The 12920-nt window shown below is 47.8% G+C and overlaps 1 protein-coding gene across 7 annotated transcripts in view; it reads right to left on the reverse strand.

The window, feature by feature from the left end:
• The window catches only part of LOC105918635 (zinc finger protein 638), a 78518-nt gene that overhangs the window by 12939 nt on the left and 52659 nt on the right, over nucleotides 1–12920 (reverse strand). For all 7 annotated transcript variants that reach the window (XR_004930993.1, XM_036136700.1, XM_036136705.1 and 4 more), the window contains 9 exons: nucleotides 9623–9810; nucleotides 9283–9372; nucleotides 3827–4005; nucleotides 2527–2754; nucleotides 2353–2451; nucleotides 1953–1987; nucleotides 1833–1879; nucleotides 1461–1492; nucleotides 1061–1180 (listed from right to left, as the gene is read on the reverse strand). Coding sequence is in view for 6 of the 7 variants with exons in the window: in XM_036136700.1 (XP_035992593.1) it covers nucleotides 1061–1180; nucleotides 1461–1492; nucleotides 1833–1879; nucleotides 1953–1987; nucleotides 2353–2451; nucleotides 2527–2754; nucleotides 3827–4005; nucleotides 9283–9372; nucleotides 9623–9810 (1018 nt within the window). In the remaining variant the exon portion in view is untranslated. The remainder of the gene's footprint in view (nucleotides 1–1060; nucleotides 1181–1460; nucleotides 1493–1832; nucleotides 1880–1952; nucleotides 1988–2352; nucleotides 2452–2526; nucleotides 2755–3826; nucleotides 4006–9282; nucleotides 9373–9622; nucleotides 9811–12920) is intronic.

Here is a 12920-nt window from a genome sequence, read left to right on the forward strand (position 1 = left end):
GAGCACTATATATTTACTGGATTGAGCATTGGCCGTATTTAATACATGTTGCTGTGAAGCCCCCAGCCGCCATATTGGTACTCCCCATTTGCCCCCAGTAACTAGGGAATATGTGCGCTACAGCATCGAATAACGAGGATTTTCTCATGTACAGGGGGGCTTAAAACTTTTACACATTACACACACACACACACACATATATATATATAAATAAATAAAACACATGTAAAATATTTCAGCACATAATTTCCTAGTAGTTGATAGTGTTAGTACATCCACTGACTGTAGAATTACCTGTGAAACGTTTTCACACAGCCAGAAAACTGCTTGTTGTTGCAACCAAATCCTATGGGATTCTGTGAGAGTGTTTTTCGGGCAAATCAGCAATCCAGTGAATAAATAGAGATCAGTGCATCCAACCAACAAAGCGAGCTATATGACCCAGACATAAACAGCTGATTGTCCCCACATCCATAAACCTAAGGACCACGAAGCGAGCAAAGTCAAAGTTAACAACCAGCTCAGAGAAGGTGAAGTGAACATCCACTGGGAGACAGTGACGTTTCCGTCACAATGACCTGCAGACTCCAAATCAAGGTCACAGCCTGGATTTCTCTAAATATCTGCCACAAACTGGCTGCTGGACAGGATTTATTAGCAGCGGTTTCACGTTCAACTCTGTCCACACTTTTAGACATGCCATTTCAGTGGGATGAGCAGGTAGCATCCAATTCTTGGCACATGCGCATCAGTTCTTAAGAGAAAATGAAACACAAATGCTGCATTCATTTCATGTCAGATTGAAGCATCAGACAAAACTACCTTTGTGCTTCAATTAAGAATGTCGTTTCTGAGATGTGTAAAGAAAATGTACAGGACGCTCATGATTTTAGAATCAAAACAAAAATTATTTAAAAGATGTTCTATGCTGTTGAGGAAACACATTCAAGAAGTTTTTCGGTGCATCTCTAGGAGTTAATAGACAGCAAAATATTAAGCAAAACAATATTAAAGACATAACTTTCATCTTTTAAGATGCAAAGGAGTGCAGTGTGGCAACCTTTCCGATGTGCATTGCCAGGATGATGTCGGTGGGCGTCCCAAAGGACTGAACAAACTGAATGATGTCACGCTCAGACCAGCCGCTGTCAGGAAGTCCTGAGATCAACACCTTCCACTGCTGCTGGGGACAGCATTAAGAGATAGCAGAGGTCAAACATGCTCAGTCATGTAAGTTTAGGATGTTTGCTTTATTATAGCTATTTCTACTCTGTTAAATTCCACATATATCAGCTCATATGTTAACAGGCTCCTGCTGCACGGTTACATTACAGCTCAAGATAACAACCATCACAGTCCACTGTAGTGGAACACTTTTACAGAAATGATCCCGATAAAGCAAATTAGAAGCACCAAACTGGGCTTCTGTCCAGTCTAGGCACAGTATTGGGGTAGTTCACCTGATCAGAAGTATTCTGGTCAGTTTCACCTCCTGCAGAAATGAGTCAAGAGGAAAAAGAGTCACAGATTGTTCTCAAACGCACAAACAAATAGAACCCAGAACTAATTGATCAAAGCAGTCTGCTCCGGCGAAAGAAGTGGCAAATGACCAAATTATTGTTGTGATGTTTATATGCGCATGTGACAGAGTGTTTGGGAACAACTGATCCGTGTAAACACTGACACCAGCTAACACCTTAACTCAAACTAAGCTTTAGAGCCATGGCTCTGGCCACAAGCTTCTCCATCACTACTGCTATTCCCTGATGGTCTTAGCTTCTTCTGTGCCAGGACTGGCTGCTCCACCTGGAGACCAGCCACACATGTCCCACCTGAGTTTTTCCCAGCTGACTCTTTGTCCTTTTCTGCATCAGCTTTGCTGTGAGGAGGAGAAACGGTTTAGTGAATGCTGCCTGTTCGGTTGGCAAAGTTAAACACAAACCATACCCAACCTGTTAGCATGAAGAAGCAGTCCATCTTCAGGCTTCTGTAAGGAGAAAATTCTAGTGTAAGTAAAAAAAAACAAAAAAAAACATTCAATGTGAAATTACAAACACTATTTTAGAACATTGTGACTGGGCTTGAGGCTTCGTGGACGTAGCTCAACCAAAAAACAGCTTTAAACTTAGAACGTATTTACCCAATCGCACTCACAATGCACACACACACACACACACAAAATCATGTGGGACAAAGACGTTTGGAGAGGAGGATGTAAGGATGTAGAAGCCAAAAAAAACTAAATATTCTTGTCCCTCAGGTAGTAAAGTAAAAGCAACAGTTAAACATTATTTCTCCTGCTAAGACTGCATTATGTCAGCGTTATTGCTTCTTTTGGTGCAACATGTTGACCTTGCCGACTGAAGCGGTGATTGCCTGGTCTCGTATACAGAGTTTTGAAGCAGAGGCCAGAGCCTTCGCATCCTCTGTCCTCATCATACACACAGACGCCTGCAACAAACCACAGTATTAGTCGCGATGCATCAGCCACACAAAGTTGGGCGTGTCTGTTGCTTTTCTTCTTACACTAAACCCGGCCTTTTGTCCTTGGTCCTTTTCACTCTCTCCCTCGGAGCACGGCAAAAGAATCACGTTATTGATCTTTCCAAAGGAACTAACCAGGTCAGTCACTTCCTGTTCGGTTGCATCAACTGGAATGCCGGTCAGATAAACCAGGCGATCTGCAAAAGATAGGCCCTGAGAGGGTGGAGCAGCCGCCTTCTTCTTCTTCTTGACTGGAAGACTTTTACAAGCCTAGAAATAAAAGGAAACCTGTCAGTCCTGTTTCAACCTTGCTAGCTAACTGATAGCTATAGTCCTGACGATTTCAGTAATCCAGGTACAAAATAGAGAAAAAGAGCCAAATTAGGTAAGTCCTCTAGACAGGTTCTCCTCTTTTGAAATGTTTCCTCTCATCTCCAAGAGATTTCTTCAGTCTGTAGAGTTGGAGGTAAACTCAGCCTCTTATGTTCCCCCTCCTATACAGGGAGGAGGAAGGAAAGAGAGCTTTAGCGTCCTCTTCTGGGACATCACAAAGCCATGGGTTCAGATGTGTTGATGACACTTGGGTTAAAATTTTATTTAAGGAAGTGCAACGTTTCACTGATCACATCTAACCCAACTGTCGTCAAGTGGATGTAGCGCCGCAGAGCTCCACACGGCTCCACACACCTATCTGGACTCGCTGCCATTGGGAGGGATTTTAATACCATATAAAATGGACGAGCCAATCAGAATCACCTGGTGGGATTTTCGTAGATGTGACATATCAGAGAAGCGACTGTTTGGATTCAGACAACAATGGCGGCTTGCTGTGAGGAAGCAAGCAGTGACTAGACGCCCCCCGAGTCCCAGTGTTGGATGCCCTGTCCCTGATTTCAGTGTATCATGATGGAGTAAAAACGTTTAACGCAGCAAGAGGTATTTACCCGGTCCTGACACTGTCCCGATGTAGTGGAAGAGCTGAGTAGAAGCACCTTTCCTGACCGTCAGCGTTGCAAAGCGGGCAAAACAGACACTCGCCACCTGCCCGCCCACCCAAATCAGAGACGTCCCTGGAGAAATCTGGTCACCCGGTAACAGTGATGCTGCCGCTTAGAAGGCTTAGTTTATCTTTAACTCTTCAGACTTCTCTTGGAGAAGAGACGTTTCAACAAAGGACATTGGATTGGTCCAGAGGACCAATCCAATGTCCCCCCCCCCCCCCCCGTTCTTTTTTTTGATAGCTAGTCATTTAAAAATGTTTTTTTTCTTAAAGTACAGAACATTTAGGTTTTAGTCATTTCTGTGCTAAGCTCTCTTTGCACATGTGAAGAAAAAAGCTTACCGTCTTTGTTGTTTTAACTGCAGGTTTTGGGGCAGCCTTGGTGCCTTTAGCGAGGCCCTTTGGGGGCCCATGTTTGGTTCCATGTCCCGCTGCAGAGGAAGAAGGATTCCGGCTGGTGTCAGCAGTGTCTTTGGTGACAGCATCACCAGGACGCTTCACACCACGGTGAGAGTAACCACCTGTACAAAGCAGCAAAAAACAGGAGGGGGCTATATGATTAAATGCAACACTGCTAAGCTTTAATGGTGAAATTTAAACGTGAGGAGGGAAAATAGCAAAGTATAGATTTAAACCAACCTGCTAATTTCCCAAGTGAAAAGAATAAAAAAATTAAATTCCACAAAAGATAAAAAAAAGACCCCAGATATTCACAAGTCAACCTTCCCAAGTCAAGTCTTTTGATTGCATCTGCAAGCTCCAACTGATCCCTAAGATCCCCCACTTGGATCCATCTGTTCTTCACTGTTCAGCCCACTCGTGGCTTTTATGTCATCCCAAAGATCCATGTTTGTGAAGTTCCAAGAAATGATATTATATTATAACAAAATCTAACATCTGAAAATGAAAACTAAATGTTGGTATAGGCTAGTGTAAGTGGCTTTTGTTTTCACGCATAAGTACATTTTATAATAATCCGGATTGTAATACGTATGCTTTGAACATTACCTAATGTTAGCAGTGATGCTGTTAACATCACTTTCCCACTCACAAACTGCACCCATCCTGTCCCCACTGACTACAGACATTGCGCCTTGAGCAAGTGGCTCAAACTGATAACACTCAACCTGCGATGACAAGACGAGGGGGATGAAAAATCTTCCACCTCGAAGGCCCGATCCATGGCGAAACTACCACACTGGTCATCATGTTTCAACAGATAACTTTCCCTTGTCCTGACCACAGCCCCCACTACACAGCTCTGCCCCACACTGAGCCCTGTGACCCTTGGAACCAGCCGCTTTGGTGGCATTCTTCGAAGTTATGCCTTTACACTAGGGTAAGTTACACGTTCAACTATATACAAGAACTGCCTTCTTTGAATTTCCAGCGTGTAATCTGAAATTTCAAAGTTGACACAAATGTATAACTTAAAATATTCTGAAGCCAAAATGACTCAAAAAGCATTTCTATGGTGTTACATGCACCAACGCAACAAGAGAAAGCTTATTCTGAAGAATGAATGATGAAACATACAGGCTGGAGCATGACAAAAGTAAACTGTAGAGACTAACCTGATGCCCCTCCCTGGGCTGCCACCTTATGGTGATGGAGGGGTTTGAGTGTCCCAATGATCCTAGGAGCTATGCTGTCAGGGGCTTTAAGCCCCTAGTAGGGTCACCCAAGGCAGACAGGTCCTAGGTGAGGGACCAGACAAAGAGCAGCCCAAACCCCCCCCCTTATGATGAGTAACATTAATGGATCTCGTGTTCCCTTGCCCGGATGCGGGTCACCGGGGCCCCACTCTGGAGCCAGGTCTGGAGGTGGGGCACGTTGGCGAGCGTCTGGTGGCCATGCTTTTACCCATGGCCACCAGACTGACACGCAGACACAGCAAGGTCTGCGTCTTTGCCGAAGACAAAGACATTCGGCCCGAAGAGGCGACATGGGTCCCACTTCCGATGAGCCCAACACCTGTCGGAGGCCAAAGGGGTCGAGTGCATTGTGCAACAGGTGGCAGTAGAGGGCGGGGAACTTGGCGTTCCGATCCTCTGCTGCAGAAGCTGGCTCTTGGGACGTGGAATGTCACCTCTCTGGTGGAGAAGGAGCCTGAGCTTGTGCGCGAGGTTCCGACTAGAAATAGTCGGACTCACCTCGACGCACCGCTCTGGCTGTGGAACCAGTCTCCTTGAGAGTGGCTGGACATTCTTCCACTCTGGAGTTGCCCCTGGTGAGAGGCGCCGAGCTGGGGTGGGCATACTTGTTGCCCCTCATCTCAGTGCCTGCACGTTGGGGTTTTTCCCGGTGAACGAGAGGGTGGCCTCCCTCCGCATTCGTGTGGGGGGACTCCCCCCGCATTCGTGTGGGGGGACTCCCCCCACATTCGTGTGGGGGGACTGTTTGCGCTTATGCACCAAACGGCAGTTCAGATTACCCACCCTTTTTGGAGTCCTTAGAAGGGGTACTGGAGAGTGCCCCTCTTGGGGACTCCCTCGTTTTGCTGGGGGGCTCCAACACTCACGTGGGCAATGACAGTGGGACCTGGAGGGGCGTGGTTGGGAGGAATGGCCCACCTGATCTGAACTTGAGCAGTGTTCTGTTGTTGGACTTCTGTGCTCGTCATGGATTGTCCATCACAAACACCACGTTCAAGCATAAATGTGTCCACATGTGCTCTTGGCACCAGGACACCCTAGGCCGCAGTTCAATCATCGACTTTGTTGTCGTTTCATCTGATCTGTGGCCGCATGTCTTGGACACTCGGGTGAAGAGAGAGGCGGAGCTCTCCACTGACCACTACCTGGTGGTGAGTTGGCTCCAATGGTGGGGGAGGAAGCCGGTCAGACCTGGCAGGCCCAAACGTATTGTGAGGGTTTGCTGGGAACGTCTGGAAGAGTCCTCTGTGAGACTGGGCTGAACTTGTCCTGGGGGAGGCGGGGGACATCGAGTCTGAATGGACCATGTTCCGTGCCTCTATTGTTGAGGCGGCTAGTCGGAGCTGTGGCCGCAAGGTTGTCGGTGCATGTCGCGGCGGCAACCCTCAAACACGCTGGTGGACACCAGCGGTGAGGGAAGCCGTCAAACTAAAGAAGGAGTCCTATCTGGCTTTATTGGCCTGTGGGACTCCGGAAGCAGCTGATGTGTACCGGCAGTACAAGCGGCAGGTGGCTCCGCTGGTCGCTGAGACAAAAGCTCGGGTGTGGGAAGAGTTCGGAGAGGCCATGGAGAAAGACTTCCGTACGGCTTTGAAGCGATTCTGGTCCACTATCCGGCGTCTCAGGAGGGGGAAGCAGTGCAGTACCAACACAGTTTATAGTGGGGGTGGTGTGCTGCTGACCTCGACTCGGGACGTCGTGCGTCGGTGGGCAGAATACTTCGAAGACCTCCTTAATCCCACCAACACGTCTTCCATTGCGGAAGCAGAACTTGAGGAATCTAGGTCGGGTTCTCCCATCTCTGGTGCTGAGGTTGCCGAGGTTGTTAAAAAGCTCCTCGGTGGAAAGGCTCCGGGGGTGGATGAGATTCGCCCTTAAGGCTCTGGATGTTGTGGAGCTGTGTTGGTTAACGCGGCTCTGCAACATTGCGTGGACATTAGGGGCAGTTACCCTGGATTGGCAGGCTGGGGTGGTGGTCCCCCTATTTAAAAAGGGGGACCAGAGGGTGTGTTCTAACTATAGAGGAATCACACTCTTAAGACTCCATGGTAAGGTCTATTCAGGGGTTGTGGAAAGGAGGGTCCGTCGGATAGTCGAATCTCGGATTCAGGAAGAGCAGTGTGGTTTTCGTCCTGGCCGTGGAACACTGGACCAGCTCTACACCCTCAGCAGGACTCTGGAGGGGGCATGGGAGTTTGCCCAACCAGTATACATCTGGAGAAGGCATTCCACCGTGTCCCCAGAGGGATCCTGTGGGGGGGTACTCCGGGAGTATGGAGCAACGGACCCTTTAATAAGGGCTGTCAGGTCTCTGTACGACCGGTGTCACAGTCTGGTCCGCATTGCCGGCAGTAAGTCTGACTCGTTTCCGGTGAGAGTTGGACTCAGCCAAGGCTGCCCTTTGTCACCGATTCTGTTCATAACTTTTATGGACAGAATTTCTAGGCGCAGCCAAGGTGTTGAGGGGATCTGTTTTGGTGGGCTTAGAATTGCGTCTCTGCTATTTGCGGATGACGTGGTCCTATTGGCTTCATCAGGGTGTGATCTACAGCTCTCACTAGAGCGGTTCGCAGCCGAGTGCGAAGCGGCCGGGATGAAAATCAGTGCCTCCAAATCCGAGACCATGGTCTTGAACCGGAAATGGTTAGAGTGGCTTCTCTGGGTTGGGGAGGATGTGCTGACCCTAGTGGAGGAGTTAAAGTATCTTGGGGTCTTGTTCACGAATGAGGGGAAGATGGAGCGGGAGATCGACAGGCGGATTTGTGCGGCGTCTGCTGTGAAGCGGGCGCTGTACCGATCTGTTGTGGTGAAGAGAGAGCTGAGGCTAAAGGCGAAGCTCTCGATTTACCGGTCGATCTACGTTCCTACCCTCATCTATGGTCACGAACTCTGGGTCGTGACCGAAAGAACGAGATCCCGAATACAAGCGGCTGAAATTAGTTTTCTCCGTAGTGTGTCTGGGCTCTCCCTTAAGCCGGGCGTACACTGTACGAGTTTTTCAGTCGTGGTACTTATATACATCTCAAACTGTGCGACGGAACCGCGGGGTTTAAAAAGTTCACCGCTCACGATCTGTGCGGCGCGACGCTCGGACAAGACCAGACTGCTCACACTGTACGTCGTGTCCCCTCTGGGACCGCTCGCTGTGGTGGCAGAGGCAGGCGAGCGACGGTAGGTGACAGGGACCCAGAGCAGGGGTTCGAGCCCAGCTCTGGCGAGGCCCGCAGGAGGCACCGGGCGTCGGGGGAACGGAGGGGAGAGAGAGAAGAGACGAGACGCATCGGCGGCCGCGCGGCACGGCAGGTCGCCTGGCCCGCAACCACCCCCCCCCCCCCCAGCAAGCGGAGGAGTGCCGAAACAGGCGGCCAGCGCGTTTTTTCGCGGACCGCGGAGGAGTGCCGAAACGCGCGGACCGCGGAGGAGTGCCGAAACAGGCGGCCAGCGCGTTGCGCGGACCTGACGGCTCGCCCTCCCCAACACCGGCCGGAGGTTGCTTCAGGGACGCCCGCTTCCCTCCCTCCGCTGGCGGGGACAGAGAGGAGGGGAGGGCGCCCCCTCGTAGCTCTGCTTGAACAGCAGGATGCGCTCACGAAAACCTCACGACAGCCGACTGAATTTCAAACATGTTTGATTTTCACGATCGTCCGATTCCTGATCGGGAGGTAGTCGTGAGAAGCCAGTCCCCCCTCCTCCCCCCCTCTACGATCAAGCTGAAATTCGGCCCGATTCAAAAAATGCTCGCACGACTGAAGAATCGGCCCGAAAAGGGGAAAAACTCGTACTGTGTACGCCCGGCTTTAGAGATAGGGTGAGGAGCTCAGTCATCCGGGGAGGACTCAGAGTAGAGCCGCTGCTCCTTAATGTCGAGAGGAGCCAGTTGAGGTGGCTCAGGCATCTGGTTAGGATGTCTCCTGGACGCCTCCCTGGTGAGGTGTTCCGGGCACGTCCCACCGGGAGGAGGCCCGGGGGAAGACCCAGGACACGCTGGAGGGACTATGTCTCCCAGCTGGCCTGGGAACGCCTTGGGATTCCCCCGGGGGAGCTGGCCCAAGTAGCCGGGGAGAGGACGTCTGAGCCTCCCTACTGAAGCTGCTACCCCCGCAACCCAACCCCGGATAAGCGGAAGAAAATGGACGGACTAACCTGATGATTCCCTGTTTCTCTCTTCAGGCCAAGATTCTCTGGAAGGTAACGGTGCCCGGTGGTGGTGATGTTCAAACCGATGATTGCGCTCTTAGAAAAAAAGACAGTTGAGATAAGCAGCACACAAACAGCAGTAAACATAAATTCAGTGTCACTAAGATGAGCATCTTATCTTAGTGATATAGCATACAATAAAAGGTAATATAACGTAATGCATAGCATTGCAGATCGCTATAGTCACTTACACACATCAGTTTACATCTTAATAAATTAATGTTTCACCTTCAGGTTTTTAAATCACATGTTGCATACCCAGTTAGTAATCATGTGCTACACTGACCTGTATGGTAGCTGGGCCGTGAATGCCGGTGGGGAGAGTAAGCCCTCCCATGTGGCTGGTGGATGTAGGGCTCTCTTCGATATTTGTCTTGAGAACTTGGACAAGAAACGGCGGCTCGAGATAAGGACTCTACTGAACAGCCATCTTTAGGATCCCACAGAGCACGGTTGCCATATCGTCCACTACGACTGGAAAAACACCACCAGAAACTTCAGAATTAACCTGTTTTTAAAGAACTTGCTGCAAACTTAAAAGCACCAAGGCCATTCTTATTGTGGATCAGATACAGAACATAAAAAAACGAATCACAGATATTTGAATAATTATAACTTGACTAAACTTTCTGTGAGACTATTTAGAATTTTTTTATTTTTATTTATTTTCTACATAAAGGTTCAAGACTGACAGTCATTGCAAAAAAACAGGAATACACCTCGACTTCAACTGTACGCTTTTATGGTTACCTATTCAAAGGGGAAGTCCGGTCAACAAGGAAAAATCAGGGGACCATTAGCTATAACTAAAACTAATACGTTTGTGGTTATTTAATGAACTTATCTTTAATCAATAAGAAAATAAAAACATAAATTGTCATCTGGATCACTGTGTATGGGGGCGGCCATTACTGCCCATATTTGGGCAGTAAGGGCCGTCTGACATCACATCCTGCGACGTGGAAAAGCGGAGCGGCGACAGCATTTCTCCGCTCTTTCCAACCAAAGTCAATAGGAGCCGTTCTTCAGAGCTGCGATCATCAACAATTATTTCGGATTTCCAGAGGACTTCACCACTGACATTCGCAAGAGCTATTGTTACAGCAACAATGCCCACGTGCATGGCCATTGGATGTTCCAACACAACTGGTAAAAGTGGAAAAAACATTGCTTATTTCAACTTTCTGATTCATGAGCCACCGGGCTCGTCGCTGGATTGCCAACTTGAAGAGAGCGGATTTGCCATCTAACTTCTGGCGAGAGAGAAAACACGTCAGCAACCATTTCGAAGAAGAATGTTTTGAACATGACATGAGAGCGAGGATTTTCGGTAAGTTATTTTTAAATTTTGAATTTGCGGGGATGGTTACCGACCAGAGGGGCGGAGGGATACCACATGTGATGTGGTATCCCTCCGCATTCTCACAAAACTCCGCCACAGCATGTGCTGGAATGCTTTTATATTTTAATATTTATACAACAATGACCAACTGCCCTATTTACTAGGGGGCAAATATAACTCAAGTCACTCCAGCGCGATCTGTCCTCCGCTGCAGCGCCGGCAAAGCCGTGCTGCGGCGGAACTCGCGCGCGCACACACACACACGCGAGTATATATATATGCTGTAGGACCCGACTTAGTTTGCACTGGAAATAGGTACGGTTGGATTCCGTCAAAAGTCCGGTTTCTGTCAAGAAACTCTTCTAAAAAATCCATACCGCTATCAGATGATGATAGCTCCACGGAACTCCCATCACTGTCACTAAGTACTTCATCACTCTGTACTTCGTACAGAGCACCAGTCGTCACCATGTTGGAAAATAGTGTGTCGTGACAAACAACAGAGCGTTGGGACTTGCACTCGTATTGCTATAATCCTGCTAAACTGAGGATCCAGCTACAATATCATAATTATACTTATTATAATAGTTGTGTGTGGAACGAAATAAGAGCAGGCTGCATGAGCGATGGCTCACTCATATTTTTCATGCAAGAACATGATTCATCTTAAAAGATTTCAAGTACTTCATATTGTGGACACAATGATTTGGTGTGCATTACAATGATTAGCATTAAGCTACAATCGAGCTCAACGCAGCAGCCAGACAGCGCCTTGTGAATTTAATAAATATTGTAAAACAAAATGGGTACGATCAGACAAACTTTAGATTTTCAGCCAGTTTCTTTAATGAGTCACTGATGTCACTCAAGAAGCTGTTGGTTTTCTGTCGTTTACTACAAATATCCCTCGAGGTGTCTCTGTGACCATGCGACAGCTCTGTTGCCATGGTTATTTGGACGCGTAGCGGGTGACTTCTAGGTATTTTTACTAATTTGCATTTGTAATTATGGGCAAGGACAGGACGGCCCTTTGTACAAATGCAGGTGGGTTCAACCCCACGCAATATGGTATTTATCAAGGCACGGTATGCGGGGACCTGTCTACGCACGTTTCCTTTAACTGAATTTAATTCTGCAACGCCAGTTTCAGGATTTTTCCCTACCGCCAACGTTTAGTATGAGAGCTGTGCACTTTTGAGAAGTTTTCTTCCTACCAGGCTGCCTTTTTCATCACTGTTCAGAAGTAGGGTGGATCAGAGCGGAACAGAGCCGGAATGTGATGTGAACAGATTGCTGCTCACTGATTGGCCATGGGTGATGAGAAACGAGAAGGTTTTGCAATGAACGACCACCATGAATGGGGTGGGTAAAACCGAAGTATAGTTTTAATGTTTACAAACCATGAACAAGGCTGGAGGAAACAAAAGGGACACTTGAGATTTCTATATGCAGATTTAGCAAGGCTTTTTCCCATTGTACATATACTGAAAGGTATTAAGTTGTATCTCTATAATGTGCGGCTCAAAACGTTCACGGCCGCTGATCGGACCACTGTGTGCAGGAGTGGGAAGGCAGAGCACAGGCAGCTCCTCTGTTGATCAAATCCAAGGAACACTTTACTGAATCAGTATAGCGCGAATATCAAAATATCCCATCTATAAAAATAATCTCACTGCAGTTCAAAGTCTACGGTTTTGCACTTTAAAGTTCTTATCGTCGTTCTCACCATGGCTGAGGCATAAACTTTATCATAAAGCCCTACATTTTTATTCTGAGGCAAATCAGGCAGTCTTGTCTCCCATTGAAGGAGAAGTCCGGTCACCAAGGAAAAATCAGTGGATCGTTAGCTATACCTAAAACTAATAAGTTTGTGGTGATTTAATGAATTTAGCGTTAACCAATAAGAAAATAAAAGCATAAATTGTCTCAATCACTGTGTTTGGGGGCGGCCATTATTGCTCATATTTGGGCAAAATGGCCGCCTGACATCACATCCTGTGATGTAATGTTGCGGTAAGGCACTGCGCTCTACAAGCTAATTCAATAGCCTGTAGAGCTGTTGTACACGGCTGCGATCAGCAACAATTATTTTGGATTTCCAGAGGACTTCACCATTGAAATTCGCGAGAGCTATTGTTGAAGCAACAATTCCCTACGTGCTTGGCAGCTGGATGTTCCAATACATCGGGTAAAAGTGGAAAAAAAAAATTTGTTTTTTCACCTTTCCAATTCATGATCCACC

Source organism: Fundulus heteroclitus, chromosome 5 (genome assembly GCF_011125445.2).
Source record: "Fundulus heteroclitus isolate FHET01 chromosome 5, MU-UCD_Fhet_4.1, whole genome shotgun sequence".
Lineage (NCBI taxonomy): Eukaryota > Metazoa > Chordata > Actinopteri > Cyprinodontiformes > Fundulidae > Fundulus > Fundulus heteroclitus.